This window comes from Narcine bancroftii, chromosome 2 (assembly GCF_036971445.1).
Source record: "Narcine bancroftii isolate sNarBan1 chromosome 2, sNarBan1.hap1, whole genome shotgun sequence".
NCBI classification, from domain to species: domain Eukaryota; kingdom Metazoa; phylum Chordata; class Chondrichthyes; order Torpediniformes; family Narcinidae; genus Narcine; species Narcine bancroftii.
Genome location: NC_091470.1, coordinates 45384201 through 45410685, shown reverse-complemented (window position 1 = coordinate 45410685; position 26485 = coordinate 45384201). Strand labels below are relative to the sequence as shown.

The following is a 26485-nucleotide window of genomic DNA, read 5'->3' as shown; positions in this document are numbered from 1 at the left end:
CTACATCTTTTATAAAGTACTTCACAATTTTCCCTTTTATTATCTATTTATACATTTATTATCTCTTTTTAAGAACCAGAATTTATTGTCATGAACAAGCCATGAAATTCAGCATTTTGTGGCAGCACCACAGTCCAGCATTATATCCATCTTACAACGTTACTATTAAAAGGTAAAAAATAATATTGCATGAAAAGTGAGGCAATGTCTTTGCTTCATTGATTATTCAGGAATCTGATGGCAGCGAGGAAGAAGTTTTTCTTTGCCATTGAGTACTCTTCTTTAGGCTCCTGTACCTTTTTCCCCAAAGGTAGCAGAGTGAAGAGATCAGAGCCTGGGTTCTGGGGGTCTTTGAGGATAGAGGCTGCATTTTTAAGACACTGCCTTATGAAGATATCCCCAATGGAGTGAAGTCCAGTTAAGGCTGAGTTAACAACCCTTGAGTTTATTCTTGTCCTGAGAGTTGGCAGAGATGCAATCAGCCAGAATGCTCTCCACGTACACTTGTAGTAGTTTATGAGTGTCTTCGGTGACAATCGAACCTCCTCAGACACCTCACAAAGTACAGCTTCTGGCAAACCTTCTTTGTGATTGCATAAACATGGAGGTTTCAGGACAGATCCTCTGAGATGTTTAATTTATATTGTAGTTACCCATTTGACTATAGCAAGTAAGAATTTTGATGCACATGTACAATGTAAATGACAAATTCCCAATTAATATCAGTCCTCATATTCTAAATTTAAAATAAAATAACCCTCATTTAGTTTCAGGGATTGGATACAGACCAACAATACAGTTAGTAGAGAAATATCAGCTTTTCTGCTCATTTGCACATTTCCTCGTTAGATCATTCTGGGAGCAATTAGATGCTTCTGCCAACATCATGGTGTCAACCAATATGAGCTCCCTCAATATGGCTCACACAAGAAGGAAAGTTCTGGGGGAGGGGTGATGGGGGTAGGGGAAATGTCATTTTGTAGTACAACTATATCTTCCAAAACTTTGGACAAACTGCAGATAGAAAATTAAAATTAAACACATGCTGAGGGAAATTACTGACACATGTTAATGGAAAGCAAAGGTTTCGAGGGATATGGAGCAAATACTGGCAAATGGGATGAGCTCTGGTAGACAACATGGTTTGTGTGGACATTGGGTTAAAGGCCCTTTTTCCATGCTGTAGCATTCTCCAACTCTATGACATTTGCATGCCTACATCATTATAATGCACTACTGTAATTACTCCTAGATGCACCATAAAATCACTTGGCCATATTCCTGAGTGAATTGTCAGTTGCAATTTAGAGATGAAATACTTGGAGAGTAATACTCGCCAGTATTAGGGAGAGAGAGAAAAAAAAAATCAATTTCAAATGCTTAGGGCTCACAAATATTCTTTTTATTAACTTCTGAACAAAATGTTACAACTAACAAGATTATTTTATCTACTTTATGCCACAATGTCATAGGTGCTATATTATAGCCCTCTCTTTGCACAATTAACAGAAGTGAAATTAAGTTACAAGACCTCACTAATGAAAATATTTCCTTGTGAAACCTTTATGCTTAAATGTGCAATGTTTTCAGTACCTGATACTATCAATTATTCATACATTACTTTGCAACAAAATCTACATTGCTACATCATGAAAATAAACAAAATTTTTAAAGAAATAAATGATTTTTTTTAACATTTCTTGGAATCCAGAATATACAGATCTGCTTTATCATTTCCTTTGCTCCAAAATCTGCAACAGATTCATTCAAATAGGTCACTCAGAAGTGCATAACAGGCAACAAACAACATTCATTTCACACTATTTAACTTTTTCCTTTCTTTCTCAACTCAGAATTGCAGACTATTCTATTGCCATATCTTTAGAATGATGGTCTAAGGATTCAGAACAACCAAGGAATGAAAACGGTACAGAACATTTTTGTTTTCTTCCCTGGAATGAGTCAAATGTTCCGGATCCACCTAGAAATACAAAAACAGTTTAGTTACAATAAAATAGAAAATTCAGAAAATCATTGAGCATATGCAGAGCATGAAAATTGTTAACATTTTAGGCCAATAAATTTGACTCATATAGTAAAACCACAGGAATCCATCTATGGGGATTGTTAGATGCTGGATAAATGTATTTTCTGGTTGCTTGAGAATTATTCTTACAATACCTGAATTAAGAACAAACAGTCGAAAGACAAAAATACTCTACTGTCCTTACACTGAACAAACTTCTCTTGTATGAATATATATACCTTAAAGCATTTTACTTTATTTCAGTCACATTCTTTGAAAACATTTAATGTTACATCATCTGCAAGTTCCGCCTCCACCACACAAAAGATGAACGATAATATTATTGATAATATTATCCCACCCCTCACCCAAATTTACAATTAAAGCATCTGACTGGGGTGACTCTTACTAAGCAGGAATAAGGAGACACTTTAAGAGAGTCACCCTAACAGTGAGCAGTGAGCTCTTCATCCTGTTCATTTTATTCAAACACAACTTTATTCAAACAGCTACTATGAGCAAACCAAGTCCAAGGCATTCCGCTGGCTGAATATTTTTTCCCACCTTCCTCAAATGTTTATGTTACTTCAGAGAACATTTACAATTTTAATTTATGAATGTTTTTATCTATTATTTTATTCTTATTTATTTTAATTTTTAAATATATTTTCCTTGATTTTTTTTCGCTGGTTACTTGATTTTTGATTATTTATTTTGCATATTATTAAGATGCCAGTGATGCAAAAGTTGAGCTGGTCAGGAGCAAAGAGCTGCCATGATTAAATGACTATGGAGCCATTTTCTCTTATTCTCTTACTCTTGTCTGCTCTCTTTCAACTACAGTTTGGTACAATATTACTTCCACTCAGACTGTTAAGAATATAGAAGACAAGATCTCTTTGCTACCTTGTAAAGTGATAAAACCATGGATTCTCATAATCGATGCTGCAATTACTCTTCTTCACTCCTTTTAGTGAAGATTAAATCATGTTTAAAGATTGTGTGGAACTATTGGCTAATTTTGTAATTTCCTATCCTATTATTTATTAGGTGGAAAAAAAATTCAGATTTAAGTTGCTAGCAGCCCTTTCAGATGTTTACTGACTTGCAAAGCCAACACCGACTTTTAGTGAAATTGCTATTTTCTATTCAACTTAAAATGAATTTCCTGACCACAAGGGGCAATGCACCAGAAAATTACAGAGGGAATTATGGAAGAACAATGTTTCCCCCTCCACCTAATGGCCTGGAAATAAACAGGCATAATGCACAAGAAAAAAAAATTAGTTCCAACAACAGCATTCTAGAGAAGTATTTCATTGCACAAAATATCCGACATACATTCATGATATGGTAGAACACCTTCAAATGCCCATAAGAAACCGAGGGGAAATAAATAATTAAAAGATAGTACAGTGCTCTCTAAAATTTAACACCCTTGGTTTTTAATGTTTAACTACTTTCATTTTAACTGTGTAAAATAAAAATATACAATTTGAATACCAGATCAAAGAGCAACATCCAAACACTCTTTCTTATTCTCTCAGTGTATAATCTACTGTGGTAAAAAAAATAACCAAAATCATGAAAATATTAAACTTGAAATTAAATGCTTTCAGTGATTCAAAAACTTTCAATACAGATCTACTCCAGTGTTACATGGAGACCTAAAGTATTTTAAAGCAGATTAGAAGATTGTCTGGTTTCTGCCATTTATTGGGTTCTTTTGAGTGAGTGATCCTGTTATTTAAGTTTTCTCTCTGGTGTGTGCTCACTCTATTCCATGATAGTATTGTTGAAAGGTAAAAGAAAAGCTAAAGACGTGTGGTAATTTTTGCTGTCAATATGGCAAATGTTCTTGAAGAAAAGCAAATACAAAGCACTGTTGCACAAAGGTAATCACATATAGAAAATTATAGCACTTTTAGCACAATCTCTGGCATACCAAACTACATGGGAAATTGAAGGATAACAAAATGGGAAATAGAACGATAACAAAGTGAAAGAGAAAAAAAATCTGAAAATATTCACCAGCAATATGATGTTGCAGACTACCTTTTTGAGTTAAATTGCAAGTATGAAAACACAACTACCTGATTCCATTGGGATGGTCTTTCAAAGTATTGAGGCGTAACAGTCTCTCTAGGTTTCTTTCCAACAAATATGCTATAAACAAATTGAGAATTTGTTAGAATGCAAAATTTACATTCTATTTTTTTGTCACTATAAGATGCAAACAGAGAAAGAAGATCTATATTGCATGGCAGGTTCCCAAGAATGCAGAACCATTCACCATCAAGTTCAAGCCCCCAAAAAGAATGCAATTTTTCCCTAGTAAATATATTAGCAAATTTAAACACTGCCAACAGGAATACATTTCAGAAGTTATATTTGTACACTGGAGACCAACCAATTTTCCCTGAAGTGGCAACTCAACCTTTTATGTCACATCAAAAAAAGTCTCCAAAGAATGCAGAACCAACTTCAAAAACAATCAATTAAAGGATTACTCAGACAGAAAATGGGCTATGGGACAGAAAACATTCCAATGCAATTAATCGCCCTTTTGTTAACTATTCGTGATCGCAGGAAACTTGTGCCCACACCTCCACCCTCTCCACCATTCAGGCCACAAAAAGTCCTTCCAAGTGAAGCAAAATTTCACTTGTGAATTTGCAGGGGTCATCTCCTGCTCCCTTTGTGGCCTTCTCTACATCAGAGACTAGACACAGACTAGGGGATCAGTTCGTTAAACACTTTTGCTGCCTGCTGCAAAAGCAGGGACTTCCCAGCAGCCAACTCTTTCAATTGTGTCCCATTACCACACTGACATGTCTGTCCATGAGCTTGTCCACTGTTAAATGGAGGTCACCTGCACATTGGAGGAACAACAGCTCATATACCATCAGAGCACTCTCAAATCAAATGGCATTAGCATCGACTTCTTTGGTTTTCATTTGGCCCCTCCCCCATTTCCTTCTTTTTCCTTATTCCTGTCTCCTTTCCTCCAGCTCCCCATTCCCTTCCCTCTCCATTCAGAAAGCTATCTCCCCTCTCCTATCACTTTTCAGCCTTTTTGTCTTCTTCCCTCCTTCCCTTCCCAACCCTCCCCCCCACCCCACCGGTTGGTCTGTGTTCCTCCCCCCCAACCTTTTTAATAAGGCAACCTGTCTGCTTTTTGCTCATGCCTGGGCGGTACGGTTAGCACAGCAGTTAGTGCCACGCTGTTACATGCCAGCGATTAGGATTCAAATCCTGCGCTGTCTGCAAGGAGTTTGTACGTTCTCCCATGTCTGTGTGGATTTTCCCTGGAGGCTCCGGTTTCCTCCCACCATTCAAAATGGGTGGGTGGCATGGGTTTCTGAGCCAAAAGGGCCTGTTAACGTGCTGCATGTCTAAATTTCACAAAGGACTCAAGCCCAAAACATTGGCTGCTTTTTACTTTCTATAGATTCTCCATGACATGCTGTTCCTCCAACACTTTTGTGTATTAATCCACAAGCATAACACCTGCAGACTTTCTTGTTTAATTCCAGTCCAACTATCTAAGTTCAAAAAACAGATCTGCCACATTTTTTCCAGAAAAAGAAAGCCAATGTACAGTACTTTTTATTCTTTAACCAAGAACAATCACCAGTCAAATTCACTGACAAACCCCTCTTCCACACATTCCCCCCACACCTCTGAACTTTGGCTCCAGCTCTTACTTAATTTCCCTAATTCTTCCACATTGTTCATTTTCTTTTATTCATCTTCAGAGTCAAAATGACTGGTCATCAAACATGAATATTAATCCACATTTCCTTGCTTCCAATTTCCATCACAGTTGCCAAATCCTTCTAAGCACTCCATCTATATTTGCAAGTAACTAAGCAAATATTACATATTGATTCACAAGCTTCAAATTTAGTGCACAACTTTGGGATTTGGCCATAATTCACAAAAGTTAAATTGAACACTGAAAAATGCAAATCAAATATTTAACGAGCTTGATCAGGCTCAAATCTCAAACCTGGGCATATTTTCTCATTGTACAAGTAATAGGTCATCCTGGGTACTAGCAGCATACTAAATGACAGAGATCCCACAGATCTTACTCTAACAGTCTGAGGCGAGCTTCATTTTGCAGTTTATATATTTTTTCTTTGTTTCCTTGACGCAGTAGTTGATCACAAACTAACTTGTTGATGGTGCTCCGCAAAAGATTGATCTAAAAAAGATGAGTGGTAGCACAAAATTTTAAGCATTTAAGATTATGATTTTCACTTGACTTCAAAAAAAAAGAACAGTTAAAGTGGTAAGAATACAGAACAATTCATGCAAAACTGTGAAAAATACCCAAATTCAAAATATGCATCTGTTCATTCAAAATATACAAATCGCATTATGAAGCTCCTACTAGCTTCTGTGGAAAACAAAGACTGAGATGAAGTATTCAATTAAAGAGGTCCTTTTTAAGTAATCTATGTCCCTTTATTTGAATCACCCTAAAATGTTTTTCAAACCACAAAGTTTACTATGGCATCACACTTTAAAGCGAACAATCCTTGAACAATTTTACTTGAGATCTGAGGAATACATAATATTTGAAAAAAATGATTTTTAAAATAGTTTTTAAACTTAGTTACAAAATTTATTTCCCTTAGACTTCTCCTTCAGAATTGTTATATGCCAAAAATTGGAAATCAGCAGAGTTCTCTCAACGATGTAATGGGCAGGAATGAATTTATGGGGGAGAAAGTGGCAGTCAGTATAGTTTTAGCTATTAATGAACTGCAATGATGAACTGCAATACTGTAGTCGGTATTAATTTATAAAATCATAAATACTATCAAAATATGGACTCTGACCTCTCACCAATCCTTCAGCTAATTGTACCATTTCACTTTTCATCGTCGACACATTCTGGTTACAATTTTCTTCATCGAATACTATAATGTAGCGGCGGTTACACTGCTCCTGTGATAACACACACAACCAGACGGGTTGACCTCAGTGAGCAGACAAGTTTATTGCAGGCTGCTGGGCTGCACTTATACTCCCAGCCCGGACGTGGCTGCAAATCGCGCTGGAGGGCGCTGACGTCACCAGGGCGCCATGTGGTCCCCCAGCGCAAGATTCTGAGCCCTGTGCTGGAAGGGAAATCCCCGACGGCACCATTTTGGCCAGCTGCCCCACCGCGTGGCTTACGAGCAGGACCAGTTTGCCTGCCTTGTGGTGAGCCGCCACACTAAAGTAAATTTATACTCTTAGAATAAGCTGATAATTTCAATCGCAAAGTGACATTCACAAACTTTGTATTACTGTGAACATATTGTTATTTTGAAGGGAAGATCAAATGTAATATAACCAAATGTGTTAATGATGGAAATCTGAGTGGCCACTGTGAGGAAAATGCAGAGAACCTCAGGAGGACAGACAAGTTAAGTAAAGATAAGGTAGGTAGAATATAAATGAGAGGTCATCCACTTAACATAATCTGGGTCTTTTTTTTCCAGTTAGGTTGAAGGATTTAGATGACCAGACACATAAATCACTCAAAGTTAACATGAAGGTATAGCAAACAATTAGGAACGCATGGATTATGTCGGTCTTTATTGTGAATCAAATATAAAAGTGGAACTTCCTTATTCCAATTGTATAGGATACTGGAGAAACAGGGTTAAGAATATTGAACACAGGTCTTGTCTCTTGAACTCTGGAAGTATGAACTTAAAACAGGAGTGCAGTAAAGGTTCACCAAATTCATTCCAAGGTTGGCAGAATTTAGAAGAATGACAGGTAAGCTCATTGAAACACAAAGTTATTCTTGTCAGAATAGACCCAATGCAAATGACTCTCCCTAGAAAGCATGTTTTAAACTAGTGACTTGTCATTTTAAAATAAAGAGTAGGGTATTCTGGATAGAGATGACAAACAATTCTTTTCTCAGAGGGTAGTGTTTTTTTTTAATTATTTCATTTTTTAAATAAATATACTGTGGAGATACACTGTTGCAGAGAAAGAATCAACTACCTACACAAGGGTAACACTTCTAAAGAGTTTTATTAGCAAGATATCTTGCAGAGCATGCCCAACACCCAGCCTGAGCTTTCTCTGCTCACAGCCAGTTTTAACAGTTTATATACAATAAATGGCAGTGCATTCCTGCATGTGGGCTTCCTGTTGCGGTCAACTTGAAAAGTACTTTTCAAACTGATAAAAACCATTTGAAATAGACGAAGTACAGGATATATTAAAAAAGCTGCCAAACATTAAAATGCACAGAGAGGATGGATTCGCAATAGAATTCTATAAAACATTTAAAGAGTTATTAATTCCTCCTCTCCTGGAAGTAATGAACCAGATAGAAGAAACACAAAACTTGCCAGATTCACATAAGACAGCAATAATTTCAGTAATATCAAAGATGGGGAAGGATCTACTAACACCAGCGTCATATAGACCAATATGTCTACTTAATTCAGATTATAAGAAAACAGCGAAATTATTAGCAAACAGATTGGCCGATTGTGTACCAAAAATAGTAAAACAAGATCAAACTGGATTTATTAAGAAAAGACGAACAGCGGATAATGTCTGTAAATTTATTAATTTAATTCATGCAGCTCAATGAAATAAGATGTCAACAGTTGCTGTTGCTTTAGATGCAGAAAAAGCCTTTGACAGGGTAGGATGGAATTATTTATTCAAAGTATTAATGAGGTCCAATCTACCAGAAAAATATATTAATTGGATTAAAAAATCCAGAGATCTTTCTTCAAAGTTATATAAGTAAGGAATTAGGCTTCAAACTGGATGAAGCGCAAAAAAGATTTATTATGATAGCCTTAGCTGTAGCAAAAAAATGTATAATATCAACTTGGAAATCAGAAGAGAGCCTGAGAATACAGCAATGCTACATGGAAATGAATAAATGTAGTCCATTGGAAAATATAACATACAATTTAAAAAATAAAATCACATTATTTGAACAAATTTGGGAAATGTACATGGAACATAACAAAGAGGGCTTGCCTCAGACTTCCACCCCCTAAAATGATAAGACAAAATGACTTGATCCAGTGTGTAAAAGTAGATGACACATTTTTCTTGTTTATTTTTCATTGTGTGATGACATTGTTTAATGCTTTTATTGTATTGTCTATGTTGAATGTTTATTAGTGTTGTAGGGGTGTGGGAGGGGGGAGGGAAGGTAGGGGGGAAATAGGGAGAAAATGCCACTGTGTATATTTAAGAGAGAAATGTTTGTCTGTATTTTGGTTGATATGGTTCACAGTGTGAAAAATAAAAAAATATTTTTTAAAAACCCCAAAAAAACAAACCTGACAATAGTTTATCATTTTCAACATTTGGCAATAATTTAATCTATGTTTCACAGAATTCCAAAGCTTATCATGTCTGCAGATAAGCAGATAAATCGCAACCTTGAGGTTTCCTGCCTCCACTTCAGCAATATTCAACTGAATCTTGTATTTTCTTGTAAGCAACTTATAGGTGAACCCTTAACCCTTTGTGTTCAGATTTTTCCTCCACAGACACCACTAGCCTACTGCAGGGAGCGATTTCTGTAACTGCAGGAAGACCACCGGAGGACAGACTACATCTGGCCAGCTGTCAATCAGCTGACCTGAGTCGACCCCCTAGGGGGCTAACTCCACCAATCTGGCTGTCAATCACCCGACTGGGATATAGTCCTGAGCCAGCTTCTTCAGAGCAGTCACTCAGAAGCCACCATCACAGTCACTATAGTAGCAGAGACTTTTAGCCAAATAAAGCCTGCTGTACAGTCTTCAAGTTTGTGTCTGCTCACTGCTGCTGCAGTGGATCATATATACATAACAAAATCTTCAGTATCACAACAATATTATTCTTTTTCAGACAAAAAAAACATACCCCACCCCCCCCCTACTTCCTACATAAAAAAAAAGCCACACATCATCAGAGCTCACAGCTACATTAACCATAAAAAATCTAAATGGGAAGTCACATTTGCCTACATTTTAAGAGCATCTGTTATTAGGATTCTCCTAAATAGAATAAAACCTAGTGTCGCCGAGAATATTCTCCCAGAATCACAGTGCGGCTTTCGCGCAAACAGAGGAACTACTGACATGGTCTTTGCCCTCAGACAGCTCCAAGAAAAGTGCAGAGAACAAAACAAAGGACTCTACATCACCTTTGTTGACCTCACCAAAGCCTTCGACACTGTGAGCAGGAAAGGGCTTTGGCAAATACTAGAGCGCATCGGATGCCCCCCAAAGTTCCTCAACATGATTATCCAACTGCACGAAAACCAACAAGGTCGGGTCAGATACAGCAATAAGCTCTCTGAACCCTTCTCCATTAACAATGGCGTGAAGCAAGGCTGTGTTCTCGCACCAACCCTCTTTTTAATCTTCTTCAGCATGATGCTGAACCAAGCCATGAAAGACCTCAACAATGAAGACGCTATTTACATCCGGTACCGCACGGATGGCAGTCTCTTCAATCTGAGGCGCCTGCAAGCTCACACCAAGACACAAGAGAAACTTGTCCGTGAACTACTCTTTGCAGATGATGCCGCTTTAGTTGCCCATTCAGAGCCAGCTCTTCAGCACTTGACGTCCTATTTTGCGGAAACTGCCAAAATGTTTGGCCTGGAAGTCAGCCTGAAGAAAATGGAGGTCCTCCATCAGCCAGCTCCCCACCATGACTACCAGCCCCCCCACATCTCCATCGGGCACACAAAACTCAAAACGGTCAACCAGTTTACCTATCTCGGCTGCACCATTTCATCAGATGCAAGGATCGACAACGAGATAGACAACAGACTCGCCAAGGCAAATAGCGCCTTTGGAAGACTACACAAAAGAGTCTGGAAAAACAACCAACTGAAAAACCTCACAAAGATTAGCGTATACAGAGCCGTTGTCATACCCACACTCCTGTTCGGCTCCGAATCATGGGTCCTCTACCGGCATCACCTACGGCTCCTAGAACGCTTCCACCAGCGTTGTCTCCGCTCCATCCTCAAAATTCATTGGAGCGACTTCATCCCTAACATCGAAGTACTCGAGATGGCAGAGGCCGACAGCATCGAGTCCACGCTGCTGAAGATCCAGCTGCGCTGGGTGGGTCACGTCTCCAGAATGGAGGACCATTGCTTTCCCAAGATCGTGTTATATGGCGAGCTCTCCACTGGCCACCGTGACCTGGGTGCACCAAAGAAGAGGTACAAGGACTGCCTAAAGAAATCTCTTGGTGCCTGCCACATTGACCACCTCCAGTGGGCTGATATCGCCTCAAACCGTGCATCTTGGCGCCTCACAGTTCGGCGGGCAGAAACCTCCTTTGAAGAAGACCGCAGAGCCCACCTCACTGACAAAAGACAAAGGAGGAAAAACCCAACACCCAACCCCAACCAACCAATTTTCCCCTGCAACCGCTGCAACCGTGTCTGCCTGTCACGCATCGGACTTGTCAGCCACAATCGAGCCTGCAGCTGACGTGGACTTTTACCCCCTCCATAAATCTTCGTCCGCGAAGCCAAACCAAAGAGAAGAAGAAGAATTGGGGACCTATATGGTTGAAATATGGCTTCCATATCTTGACAAATGTGTCATAGTTGTTTTTTAAAGATTGTATATAATTTTCTCCATAGATATACAACTATTCATCTCTACAGCCTTTCATGCTATGAGTAAGGGAGAGTTGGACTTCCATTTAGTTGCAGTACTCTTTTTAGCCACTGCTAAAACTAAAATTACCCAAAAGATAAAGCTCTGGTTCATCCGGATTAATTTATAAATTAATTTTTAACGAATCTTTGTTAATGCTCCTGCCAAAAGGGCCTCACCTTCACAAAGTACCATGTAGCACATAAAAACATTCCTGTTTCAATCCCACATCTAAAACACATCTCCGATATTTCAAATTTTGTCCTATGTAGCTTGTGGTGTAAGATATAATTGGTGTGGAAAGTTGACCTCTGCGAACTTGGGTTTGCACTCTCACTCTGGAGTGCATAATACAATTTTAACATGAATTTAGGTGTATTCCCCAACCAGATCGCTCATTCCACTTCACTAATTTCAGGTGGGACCAACATTGGCCCCTGTTTTTCTCTCAAGAATTATCTTAGCCGGAGAAAACAGAAGAAAGTCCCATTGCCTACTCCATATTTCGGTTTTAGTTGATCAAAAGACTTACATAGCAATCTTCAATATATCTTATTCTTTTATCATACCAGAAGTTTAATATTCTGTAACCTACATACAGGCAGCAACACATTTTTACATAATGCTGCTCTAAATTATATCCCTATTTTTTCCACAATACACTAATTGATTTCTTGCCATATTCTTTCTTTCTTTTTCAATCTTTTTATTATTATTATAATTTATAAACAGTTCAAAGAGATAAAAAAAATACATAGTAAGTAATGAATTAATACAGAGATATTAAACAATAATATTACAGAATAAAAATATATCATAAAAAAAAATTTTGATCAGTTTAGGGTGTGAACTATCTCTAAAAAAAAGATATAATTAATAACAATATATGAAAAAAGAGAGAAAAAAAAACCCCAAAAAAGAAGAAAAAACAAATCTGAATTAAAAAAACTTTAAAAAAAAAACCTACGCCAATCACTCCGATCTCATCTTACAGCCCAATTATCATACATAATCATAGAAAGAAAACAGAGCCAGATCAACTCACCACAAATGAAAATATTGAATAAATGGTCGCCAGGTTAACTCAAACTTAGAAGGGGATTCATAGACAGAGTTTCTAATTTTCTCTAAATTTAAACATAGTAATTTTCTCTAAATTTAAACATAGTCTCCCAATCGGGAGACTACGACTGTTTTAGAGGATATACTATATTCAAAACTCCCTCCAAAAGGTGTGATATCTAAATTATATAATATAATTACAAAAATAAATTCTGGGACTTTTGAAAAGTTTAAAAATGATTGGGAAAGAGAACTCAACCTTCATATTTCTAATGAAAATTGGAATAAAATTCTGCGACTGGTAAACTCTTCTTCTCTATGTGCAAAACATTCACTAATACAGTTTAAAGTTGTTCATAGAGCTCATATGTCTAAAGATAAACTCCATCGCTTTTATTCTCATATCGATCCTATGTGATAAATGTCAATTGGAAATAGCTTCCCTTACACATATGTTTTGGTCCTGTCCCTCTTTACAGAATTATTGGAAGGAAATTTTTTCCATTATATCTACTGTTTTCAATATTGATTTACAACCACATCCCATTACTGCAATTTTTGGATTACCTATGATAGATTTGACTTATTTATCTCTTCCTGCGGATCGTATGATTGCTTTTCTTATACTAATGGCTAGAAGATCTATACTATTAAATTGGAAAGAGGTAAATCCTCCCACTGTTTTCCAATGGTTTACCCAAACTATACTATGTTTAAATTTAGAGATTTCTTGCCATATTCTAATTATATGTATTAATATAGGATTATCCAATCTTTAGTTATTGACCTCACACTCCATATAAATAAAATCCTTTGCTGGCCCCTCTTTCATTGAGTATAATCTCATTTGAATCCAAGGTTGGGGGGTTGGGGGGGGGGCTGCCTTCCTCAAAGAAAGATTGAAGAAATCTGTCTTGTGCTGACAAATAATACTTTCTAAAATCCGATATCCTAAATCCTAAATCCTCCTACCTTAATTCCACCATAATTTTTTTCCAGTGAAATTCTCGGCACCTTATTATTCCATAGGAATTGCCTAATAAAATTATTTAATAATTTAAAGAAATTTTCAGCAAAGAAATAGACAGTGATTGGAAAAGATATTGTAATCCTGGCATCATTTTCATTTTGACGCAGTTAACCCTTTCCACCAAAGTAACCAGTAAATCTTTCAATTTCTGCAAATCCTTCTCTATCTTTCCTACAGGGTTGTATAATTTAATTTGCACAAATTCTGTAATTTATTGTCAGTCATTATTCCTAAGTATTTGATTCAATCTACTTTCCCTTTAAATCGACTTCCTTTTTGATATCTTTATAATCAAGGTTCGTCAATGGCATTATCTCACTTTTATCCATATTAATGTTATAACCTTAAACTCTTCCATGTTTTTCTAGTGTTTATAATTTCTCGAAAGACTCAGCCAGGTCAGATAAATATAGCAGCACATCATTAGCAAAAAGACTGATATTATGTTCTTGTCCAACTTTGAAGTCTTTAATATCTGGATCTCTCCTTATAATCTCCACCAGCGGTCTAATTGCAAGAATAAAAAATGCTGGGAACAGGGGACATCCCAGTCTACTCAATCTACTCAAAGGGAAAAGCACTGACATTTGACTATTACCAGTAGTTATAATTTTGACATAGTTTTTTTTAAATTTTTTATTTTTCACACCATAAATCACATTACCCATGGTACGCACTTTTTCCTTTTCACACATATACAGTGCCATTTTCTTCCCCCCCCCCCCTCCTCCCATCTCATCCTCCCTACCTCCCCCCTCCCGTCCATTTAAGGTATACAATCTAGGATACATTAAACCAGTCAGACAATGTTGTCATTCAATAAAAATACACCAGAAATTCTACTGAGTCCATTCTTTTCATTTCCTTTTCCTTCCGTTAACTTAGGTAATGATTGTCCCCGGTAGGTTTTCGCTATTGTATTTAATGTAAGGCTCCCAATATTTGTTTGAATATTTCAATATTATTTCTTAAACTATATGTTATTTTTTCTAATGGAATACATTTATTCATTTCTATATACCACTGTTGTATTTTCAAATTATCTTCCAATTTCCAGGTTGACATAATACATTTTTTTGCTACGGCTAGAGCTATCTTAACAAATCTTTTTGGTGCATCCTCCAAATCAATTCCAAATTCTTTGTTTTTTATGTTACTTAGGAGGAAGATCTCTGGATTTTGTTATTTTATTTAATATCTGATTTAGATCTTCCCAAAATTTTTTTACTTTCTCACATGTCCAGATTGCATGAATTGTTGTTCCCATTTCTTTTTTACATCGAAAACATCTATCAGATACTGTTGGGTCCCATTTATTTAACTTTTGAGGTGTAATGTATAGCCTGTGTATCCAGTTATATTGTATCATACGTAACCTCGTATTTATTGTATTTCTCATCGTTCCGGAGCATAACTTCTCCCATGTTTCCTTTTTTATCTTTATATTTAAATCTTGTTCCCATTTTTGTTTAGTTTTACCATTTGTTTCCTCATTCTCATTTTCTTGCAGTTTAATATACATATTTGTTATAAATCTTTTGATTATCATTGTATCTGTAATCACATATTCAAAGTTACTTCCCTCTGGTAAACTCAGACTGCTTCCTAATTTGTCCTTCAAGTAGGATCTCAATTGGTAATATGCCAGCACTGTATCTTGAGTTATATTGTATTTATCTTTCATTTGTTCAAAGGATAATAATCTATTTCCTGAAAAACAATTTTCTATTCTTTTGATCCCTTTTTTCTCCCATTCTCTAAAGGAAAGGTTATCTATTGTAAAAGGGAGTAACTTATTTTGCGTCAGTATTAGTTTTGGTAATTGATAATTTGTTTTATTTCTTTCTACATGAACCTTCTTCCAAATATTGAGTAGATGATGTAATACTGGAGAACTTCTATGTTGTACCAATTTTTCATCCCATTTATATAATATGTGTTCAGGTATCTTTTCCCCTATTTTATCTAATTCTAATCTAGTCCAATCTGGCTTTTCCCTTGTTTGATAAAAATCTGATAGGTATCTTAATTGTGCGGCTCTATAATAATTTTTAAAGTTTGGCAGTTGTCAGCTTCCTTGTTTATACCATTCTGTTAATTTATCTAGTGCTATCCTCGGTTTCCCCCCTCTCCATAAAAATTTCCTTATTATTTTCTTTAACTCCTTGAAGAATTTCTCTGTCAGTTGTATTGGCAATGCCTGACATAAGTATAATATCCTTGGAAACATGTTCATTTTAATACAGTTTATCCTTCCTATTAGTGTTAGTGGTAAATCTTTCCAATGCTCTAAATCGTCCTGTAATTTTTTCATTAGTGGATAATAATTGAGTTTATATAGTTGGCCGAGATTTTTGTTTATTTGTACACCTAGGTATCTTATTGCTTGCATTTGCCATCTAAATGGTGATTCCTTCTTAAATTTTGAGAAATCTGCATTATTCATAGGCATTGCTTCACTTTTATTGACGTTTATCTTGTAACCCGACACTTCTCCATATTCCTTCAATTTCTTATATAATTCTTTTATTGATAGTTCTGGTTCTGTTAAGTACACTATAACATCATCTGCAAATAAACTGATTTTATATTCCTTGTCTTTTATTTTTATTCCTTTTATATTATCTATTCTTATCAATTCTGCCAGTGGTTCTCTAGCTAACGCAAACAATAAAGGTGATAGTGGGCATCCCTGCCGTGTTGACCTGCTTCAGTTAAATTGCTTTGATACATGTCCATTTACTGTCACTTTCGCCAATGGTCCCTTATATAATGCTTTAATCCAATTAATATACTTCTCCGGTAAATTGAATTTTTGCAATACTTTGAACAAATAATTCCATTCTACTCTGTCAAAGGCCTTCTCTGCGTCTAAAGCAACTGCTACTGTAGGTGCTTTATTCCCTTCTACTGCATGAATTAAGTTAATAAATTTACAAATATTGTCTGTTGTGCGCCTTTTTTTGATAAATCCAGTTTGGTCTAAATTTACCATTTTCGGTACATACTCTGCTAATCTGTTTGCTAATAGTTTAGCTATTATCTTATAATCTGTGTTAAGTAAAGATATTGGTCTATATGACGCTGGTGAGAGTGGATATTTCCCTTGCTTTAGTATTACTGTAATTATTGCTGTTTTACATGAATCTGGTAAGCTTTGTGTTTTATCAATCTGATTGATTACTTCCAGGAGGGGCGGAATTAATAAGTCTTTAAATGTTTTGTAGAATTCTATTGGGAATCCATCCTCTCCTGGTGTCTTATTATTTGGTAATGTTTTATTTATCTCTTGTATTTCTACTATTCCAAATGGCTCTGTTAATTTATTTTGTTCCTCTATTTGCAGTTTTGGTAGTTCAATTTTAGTTAGAAATTCATCTATTTTCCCTTCTTTCCCTTCGTTTTCAGTTCGGTATAATTGTTCATAGAATTCTCTAAAGTTTTCCTTAATTTCTTTTGGATTATATGTAATTTGTTTGTCTTTTTTCCTTGATGCCAATACCATTTTCTTAGCTTGTTCTGTCTTAAGCTGCCATGCTAGGATTTTGTGCGTTTTTTCACCTAGTTCATAATATTTCTGTTTTGTCTTCATTATATTCTTCTCCACCTTATATGTTTGTAGTGTTTCATATTTTATTTTTTTATCCGCCAATTCTCTTCTTTTAGTTATATCTTCCTTCATTGCTAATTCTTTTTCTATATTTACTATTTCCCTTTCCAACTGCTCTGTTCCCTGATTATAGTCCTTCTTCATCTTGGTTACATAACTTATTATTTGCTCTCTAATGAATGCTTTCATTGCATCTAATAGTATAAACTTATCTTCCATTGATTCCGTATTTATTTCAAAATACATTTTTATTTGTTTTTCAATAAATTCTCTAAAATCCTGCCTTTTAAGTAACATGGGGTTTAATCTCCATCTATACATTCTTGGAGGGATGTCCGCTAACTTTACTGTCAATATTAAGGGTGAATGGTCCGATAGTATTCTAGCTTTATATTCTGTTTTTCTTACTCTATCTTGCATACGAGCTGATAACAAAAATAGGTCTATTCTTGAGTATGTTTTATGTCTAGCCGAGTAATATGAATATTCCTTTTCCTTTGGGTGTTGTTTCCTCCATATATCCAAAAGTTGCATTTCTTCCATCGATTTAATTATAAATTTGGTTACTTTGTCCTTTCTGTTATTTTTTTTCCCAGTTTTCTCCATATTTGAATCCAAATTCAGGTTGAAATCCCCTCCTATTAATATGTTCCCTTGCATATCTGCTACCTTCAAAAAGATATCTTGCATAAACTTTTGATCTTCTTCGTTAGGTGAATATACATTGAGTAGATTCCAAAACTCCGAATATATCTGACATTTTATCATTACATATCTCCCTGCTGGATCTATTATTTCCTCTTCTATTTTAAATGGCACATTTTTACTAATTAATATAGCTACTCCTCTTGCTTTTGAATTATACGATGCTGCTGTTACGTGTCCTACCCAATCTCTCTTTAATTTCTTGTGCTCCAATTCATTTAAATGTGTTTCTTGGACAAATGCTATATCAATTTTTTCAGTAAATTTAGCAGTTTCTTCCTTTTAATTTGGTTATGTATTCCATTAATATTTAAAGTCATATAGTTCAACGTAGCCATTTTATACTTTGTTTATCTTTCCTTTCCATTTCTCCATCATTATCTTTCCTTCTTATCCATTTCTGTTTTCTTGTTTTAAACTCTTTATAAGACAACATTCCTAAAACATCAAACATTTTCCTTATTCTCCTATTTAAAACTTCTTTAGCCCCAATCTCCCCTTCCCCTCCTGAGTTGTCCTTTATCCCTTGTCGGACAACCTCATCTCCCCTCTCCATTTGGATTTGCGAATTCACTCGCAAGCATCAGCTGATTTTGCAGTGACCGCAACTCCTCCCCACCCAGCCCCCCCAGAAAAGATTTCACTTTTCATATGTAACAAAGGTCACTCTTTTAGTTCCCTCCTTATTCCCTCTATTCCATTTCCTTCCCTTATTAATTCTTGTCTATACTATCTATATTTTCCTCTAAATACGGATACATTCATGTATGCACATTATACATATACACACATATACCTCTTTACCCACATACATATAAATCGTGGTCATTTTTACTCTTATTACATCTCTTCATCTCTCTGGTTGTTTTGTAGTTGTTCTGCAAATTTCCTTGCTTCCTCTGGATCTGAGAATAGTTTTTTTTTTCCATAAGATCGTTTTCGATGTATTGAACTCCTTTCTCTTCTTCAGGAGTTCAAAACTTATATCTGGATAAATGAAGATTTTTTGCCCTTTGTACTCCAGTGGCTTGTTGCCCTCTCTTACTTTTTCCATTGTCTTCTCCAGTACCTTTTCTCTTGTAGTATATCTTAGGAATTTTACTAAAATAGATCTTGGTTTTTGTTGTGGTTGTGGTTTAAAGGCCAATGCTCTATGTGCCCTTTCTATTTCCATTTCTTGCTGTAGTTCTGGACATCCTAGGATCCTGGGGATCCAATCTTTTATAAACTCTCTCATATTCTTGCCTTCTTCATCTTCCTTAAGGCCCACTATCTTTATGTTATTTCTTCTGTTATAATTTTCCATTATATCTATTTTCTGAGCTAACAGTTCTTGTGTCTCTATAACTTTTTTATTAGATTCCTCTAATTTCTTTTTTAAGTCCTCTACCTCCATTTCTACTGCTGCTTCCCGCTCTTCCATCTTGTCCATTCTCTTTCCCATTTCTGTTAAGGTCATATCTATTTTATTCATTTTCTCTTCTGTATTGTTTATTCTTCTTCTTAAATCATTAAATTCCTGCGCTTGCCATTCTTTAAATGACTCCATGTATTCTTTAATAAGAGAAAGTATATCCTTTATCTTGCCTTTCCCTTCTTCTTCTATTTCACTGTACTCTTCCTCTTCCTCTTCTTCTTCCTCTGGGTTGGCCATCTGTTGTTTCTTTGTTGCCCTTTTCTTCTCTTCTTTCTTGTTTTCGTTGCCTTCTATGTTCTCCTCTTGCTGCAGGTGTTCTGCAGCTGTCATTGCCGGCTGTGGAGATCGACTCCCCAGCTGGTCACCCCTCCCGTCGGTGTGTTTTTTTGCATGCGCGGTTGCGCACTTTTACTCGGCTCAGCGAGCCATTTTTGTAGTCCACTTTCTACCGACCTGAGGGAGCGGGTTTCTCTCTCCACCGCGGGCCTCTTCGAACAGGTAAGGCCTTCTCCTTCTTCCGTTGTCTTCTCTTCCTCTCTTCTTACCGTTGATTTAGATTTTTCTTTTTTCGTCGCCATCTTCTTTCCACCTTTATACTCACTTTTCTTTAATTTTTATTTTTGTGCCTTTGTGTTTTCCTTTGTTTTTTCCGACTTTTCTGGAGAGGGCTGGAGTTCACCGTCCGGCCACTACTCCATCACGTGACTCCCCTCTTTGACATAGTTTATGATAGAGAGTTTTTATGCAATTCCAATTTCTCCACTGTTTTACATAAAAAAAAGACCATTCTAGCCTGTCGAATGCCTTTTCCGCATCAGGGAAGACTGTTATACTGGAATTAAATTTTGATTATATTAAATACCTTACCTAGACTATTTGAAGAGAGTCTTCCTGTAACAAATCCCTGGCCTGACCTGTATGTATCAATTTAAGTAAATATTGTCCCTGACTATTGGCTAACACCTTCGCCAATATCTTATAATCATCACTCAAAAGCAAGATAGGTCGATATGATGTGGTTTTTAACGTGGTTTTTTCAGGAACACTAATAATAGTTGTTGAAAAAGAGTCCGGTCTAGCACATATATTGTAAAAGGAATCAACAGATCCTTAAATTGTCGAGAGAACTTGGGCAGGAACCCATCCTCCCCCAGATACTTATTAGGCTGCAAAGTACTCAGAGCCTTCTCAATTTCTTCTCTTCTGAGAGGGGCATCTAATTCCATCTGTTCTCTCGCCTATAATTTTGGAAACTCAACGTTGGCTAGAAACTCGTCCATCTCATTATCATTTCCTAATAATTCTGATTTATATCGTTTTGTATAATATCGTTATCATTCTTGCTGATTTATCCAAAATCAGATCTAAACAGAAATTAAAATTCCCTCTGACCAATATATTTTGTGTACCCTCTGCTGCTTTTAAAAATATATCCTTCATAAAGGCCTCATCGTCATAGTTTGGAGCATAAATATTAATAAACGTCCTGGATACTGCATACATTTTACAATATGCCTCTACAAACTTTCCAGCTTGGTCAATCAATATATCTTCTATTATTACTGGTACATTTTTATTAATTCATATCGCTACTCCTCTCACCTTTGAACCAAAAGAAGACTATATTACTTGCCCCACCCATCCTCTTTTTAATTTAGCATGTTCCAATTTAGTAAGATCTGTTTCCTGCAGGAAAACTACATCCACCTTTAGGTTTTTTTCTAAAAAGCGTACCAAGATCATTTTCCTTTTCACTGTCCCATTTTGTCCGTTAATATTCAGACTAATAAACTTTAACGTTCTTAAACAAATATTGCTCAGCAATAAAACATTTTCAATTATTCAAGTAATACAGTGAATACATATATAGTACCCCTGCTCTGACAGTGACTAAACAAAAAATCCCAGAAGCCCACAAAATCTTCCAAGAAAAAAAGAAACCCTCCCTTTAGCACCATATTCCAAAACTGCTCCTTTCCCGGCGCCATTATTCCCCTTAGTCTCCACCCTACTACAATTTTTAACAAGTTCTTGCTCTTTCTTGAGCTCTCTGCACAAATTTCTATAACATTTAATAATAAATGCAAGACGGTTCCGAAAATATACTTTTTTTAAAAACTTAGTCCCATTCATAAACATTCTTCTTAATCTTGGTTTAATATCTTTAATCTTTTCATAATCTTCATAGAAATTCTTCCACTTCTTCCTTAGTCTTGATAAAACGTCAAATTTATTTTCTCCCAACACTCATGGGATCCAAGTTTCAAAGAAGTTCACCAGGTCTCTCCCTTTAGAGCCTTATTCAAACAATAATTCAAACATTATTGCGTCTGATAAAATTCTCCATGTGGTTGATCTTGTCCAGATAGCTTGTTTATCCAAGTTCCAATTCTTCACATCCTCTTCTAATGCATTCAGCTCTTCTTGCATTTTAGCCAAGTTGACTTCCACTTGGCCCATTTGTTGCCTTAAATCATCATTTGCCACTTTAAATTCAGTCATCTTCTCTGACATATCTTTCATTGCTGTTTCAATGCCCGTGAAATGAGTGTATAAAGTCTCCAACTTATCCAGAATTATATTCAGGTGTCGCGCTGACCCCCCAGCTCTGCGGGTTCAGTCAGTCCCAAGGCTGCTCTTGTTCTGCTCCCTTTTGAGTTTTCACTCAATGTTCTTAGCTGAGTCAGTGCTTCTTCCGATCTTGTTTTTTGCTGTCATGGCTTCTGAGTGATCATTTTGTTCATTCACAGTGAAAAAATTCTTAATTTTAAACTTTTAAATTGTCTTTTTAATACTCTTCACAAAGAGCTCATCCAAGACATGTCTGTCTAGATTAGTGATTCCCAAAGTGGATGCTGCCGCCCCCGTGGGCAGTTGAAAGATCCAAGGGGGTGGCGAGGAAAAATGGGCTGTCCCAAACCTTCTGTCTTCTTATTATTCAGTTTGCTGCAAAGTTTAATGAAGAAGCCAATGCAGTAATTTTCTGGCCAGAATCCGGGTAGCAGTAGTGAGCAAAATAAATGCTGACAAGGCGTTCTTGAGAGAGCTGGTCTCGGTGGCCGGCGTGTTGAACTGGCATCACTATTGCCCTGTCAGCCTCATCACTATGTCCTCCCCCCCCAGCTCTGCCACTAAACCCCCCACTCTGCTCAATGCCACCACTAACCACCCCGACCCCCCCACCCTGCTCAGCATTACTAACCTCCCCACCCCACTCAGCACCACCACTACCTTACTCAGCGCCATCATTCCCCATTTGCCCACCCTGCTCAGCACCATCATTAACCCTCCCCCAACCTCATAGCGCTGCCACTAACCCTCCAACCCCACTCGGCACCACCACTTAAACCCCCTCTCTCCAACATCACTATATGGTGGGGGGGGGGGGGTGCTCAGGATGTGGCCTGGAGGCCAAAGGGGCGGCAGCATGAAAAGGCTTGGGAACCACTGGTCTAGATCCTTAACATGTCTAGATTCTTAACACCTCTGAGGATAGTCATTCTTCAGAAATCTCTACCCAAGAAGGCCATGGCGGGTGGCTAAGTTGCTGGGTACATTCAGGACAGATTGACTCACTTTTAGATATCAAGGAAATTAAGTAATACTGGGTTAGTGCAGAAGCGTGACACTCAGGTAAAAGATAAGCTATGAAGTTTCTGGATGTGCAACAAGTGTTAAAAGACACATGGCTTTCTCCAGTTCTCTTTCATCATCTTATTTTTCCAAGTTGTTAATCATTACTCCTAAAACCGAAAGTTTACATTTCTCAACACAGGAGCCCCACTCCCCCATCCCATGTTAAGAGGCTGGAGTTCTGCGTTCCTAGAAAATAGGGCATAGTGCAATTTTCCTTCACATGAAGCCATGCCATTTTCTCATGTATCAACAGAGGAAGTTGAAAAAATTAATTTTGTGTATTTACTTTCTTCACAAATGCTACAAAATGGAATTTTATTCTCTATCTCAAAAATTTGGGTTGTTAATTTATGAATTTTGTAAGGGCAGATTTGTGTTGCTGTAATGTTGCCTAAACATACCAAGACACTAAAAAAAATGGAAATTATTATTTAGAGGACATTTGCAATTTAACTACATAATTAAGCAATTAATTTGGCATTGTTAGAATGCAACTTTCACAGTGGGTGAAGATGAAATAGGTCTGTCTACTTAAAAACATTGCCACAATTTACTTGTGAAATAAATATGCAAGATTCTTGCAGATTACCAAGTATTACAAAACTACCTCCAAAATATCGTTAACATCAAAATGCACATCAAACACGACTTCCATATCATGTTCTTCCAATAGAGAAGTGCCAGTCCTTGGATTCCAACCTAAACCACACAGAGCACCAATGTACCTCTTTTTCAATTTGTCAGTCCTGAAGAGACACAAAGTGGAGATTTATTAACACAGCAAAAAGGGGTGCGAGAGCTCTAAAACATAATAACCCACCATCTCCACAAAAAAATATAATCAGTAAAGTACTACCATATACTTTAGAATGACAAGTGAAATATCTGCTTTTAACCATGCTTTTCAACTGAGATAAACAATTCAGTAAGAATATCTATCATCTTAAATTCAGCATTTGTAACTTCAAGAAGTCAAATACCACTGCTTGTGACATTGCATCACTCCAGTTTAAGGAGGGCCAAGTTGATTAGAACAATAGGAAAGAAATTAAAGAAAAAAATAGAGATATTTAATACAATCCTCTTTCAGCTTTTCATAAGCACCTCAGTTCTATGACTGGAGCAAATATCATACATATTAGAGCTGGCAAACCATGGATATTTGGCATCAATGTAGTATCTCGCACAATTATAGTTGAGCCTGCAAGACCAGAAAGAGAAAACATTGGTTAAATGTTAGCTGTTAAATAAATTGACTCAATCTGTATTTCATTACCATTCCAATGGACATAAATACACAATTTTTATTCAAAATATTTTACTATGAAATTTACATTTCTAAATAACTCAAACACAAAGGAGACTCGTAAAGGTACTTAATGGTATATTTACTATACTTATAAGTATAGGCTCCTAGAACGCTTCCACCAGCGTTGTCTCCGCTCCATTCTCAACATTCATTGGAGCAACTTCATCCCTAACATCGAAGTACTCGAGATGGCAGAGGCCGACAGCATCGAATCCACGCTGCTGAAGATCCAACTGTGCTGGGTAGGTCACGTCTCCAGAATGGAGGACCATCGCCTTCCCAAGATCGTGTTATATGGCGAGCTCTCCACTGGCCACCGTGACAGAGGTGCACCAAAGAAGAGGTACAAGGACTGCCTAAAGAAATCTCTTGGTGCCTGCCACATTGACCACTGCCAGTGGGCTGATCTCGCCTCAAACCGTGCATCTTGGCGCCTCACAGTTCGGCGGGCAGCAACCTCCTTTGAAGAAGACCACAGAGCCCACCTCACTGACAAAAGACAAAGGAGGAAAAACCCAACACCCAACCTCAACCCACCAATTTTCCCTTGCAACTGCTGCAACCGTGTCTGCCTGTCCCGCATCGGACTTGTCAGCCACAAACAAACCTGCAGCTGACGTGGACATTACCCCTCCATAAATCTTCGTCCGCAAAGCCAAGCCAAAGAAAGAAAAAAGTCTAGGGATTCTGGATCAATTTATCTGAAAGTCAATCCACTCCTGTAAAGCATTCCCAGGCATTAGTGTTGGAAATGAATATGTTCCTCTGAATATAGTTTTACAGTGGATGCATTTGAATGCAAACAATGCAAAAGTCAGGTCAAATGTGAACCCAGTAATTGCACAACAAAATCAATGGCAAAGAAAAGCCATTAACTTGGTGCAAGTAGAATGGAATGATGCCTGGATGATAAAACATGTGAGGCATGGTCTCCCGACCTTTCTGCCTTCTCAATAGGATAGCATCGTGGCAATATGTCATGTTGGCCTTTACAATAGTGCACTCTGTTCCATTGGTGTATGCAGAGCTGGTTGGAAGAAGCCATGGAGAGCTGCTGCTTGTTTTTAAAGTGGTCTTGGAGGGGTGCCTATCCAGTCCACAGGCTAACAGTAAGCAAATGCAGGATTCCTACGAGTAATCAAGGAATCAATCAGGGCAGAAAGGCAACTCCTAAACACACAAGAATGAAGATGAGTACAAAACAGTCCAAAATTGGTAACAAAATTTAAGAAAATGGACCCATGCAATACATTAAAAATCTCAGCTGCTAACATTAATGAGCTCATAGCCAATTAAAAAAATCAATAGATAATGGTGTTTTGCCTGCTTCTTCCAGAAGCTTTGGACATTTGAAAGATTAAAAAGTGCAAGCTGTGGTTGGAATAGTTTGAGGTGCTAACGAGCGGAGATTTAATGAGGAATTGCCAGTGTAAAACTAAACACTCTACTGAAGTAATAGACAAATTTAATTTTTTTTTTAATGAAAATGAAGGATTCTCTCCAAAACCATCTACATGTTGTAAATTTAATTAATATTAATTTTTATATTGTGTATTAATTATTTGATTATGAATAATGACTTTTATTTTCTTTTGAAATTTAACTAATGTACCATGTACAGTTTGATTTTTTCCCCCCCTCTTGATGTTAATTATTTTTTTAAAACATAATAATTAGGGCCTTGTATTGTGAGGGTTAAAATGTATTTCACGCTCGCAAGTAGTCTGTGGCTTTTTGTTTAATCTATTTTTCTGCTGTCTCCTAGCAACATCTCTGAACCAGGGTCACAGCTGGTTTCTCAGTTTGTTTGAGAGATCAGCTATAGTTTAGTTTCTTTTGATGATAATGAAGGTAGGCGGAGGAGCATGTTGTTTAGAGGAAACACGAAGGTTGCAGGACACACAGATTAGGAAAATTGGCAGAGAAGTGGCAAATGAAATAGATTGTTGGACAATGTATGGACATGCATTTTAGTAGAAAGAAAATAAACAAGCAGACTATTTTTCAAATGGGGAGAAAATTGAAAATACC

The 26485-nt window shown here is 36.8% G+C and overlaps 1 protein-coding gene across 3 annotated transcripts in view; it reads right to left on the bottom strand.

Annotated features, from left to right (window-relative positions):
- Positions 1 to 1388: 1388 nt before the first annotated feature.
- Positions 1389 to 26485, bottom strand: part of tdrd9 (tudor domain containing 9) — a 156122-nt gene continuing 131025 nt past the window's right edge. For all 3 annotated transcript variants that reach the window (XM_069916545.1, XM_069916546.1, XM_069916547.1), the window contains 5 exons: positions 24250 to 24346; positions 23753 to 23891; positions 6124 to 6236; positions 4120 to 4192; positions 1389 to 1981 (listed from right to left, as the gene is read on the bottom strand). In XM_069916545.1, the coding sequence (XP_069772646.1) occupies positions 1895 to 1981; positions 4120 to 4192; positions 6124 to 6236; positions 23753 to 23891; positions 24250 to 24346 (509 nt within the window). In that variant the 3' untranslated portion in view covers positions 1389 to 1894. The remainder of the gene's footprint in view (positions 1982 to 4119; positions 4193 to 6123; positions 6237 to 23752; positions 23892 to 24249; positions 24347 to 26485) is intronic.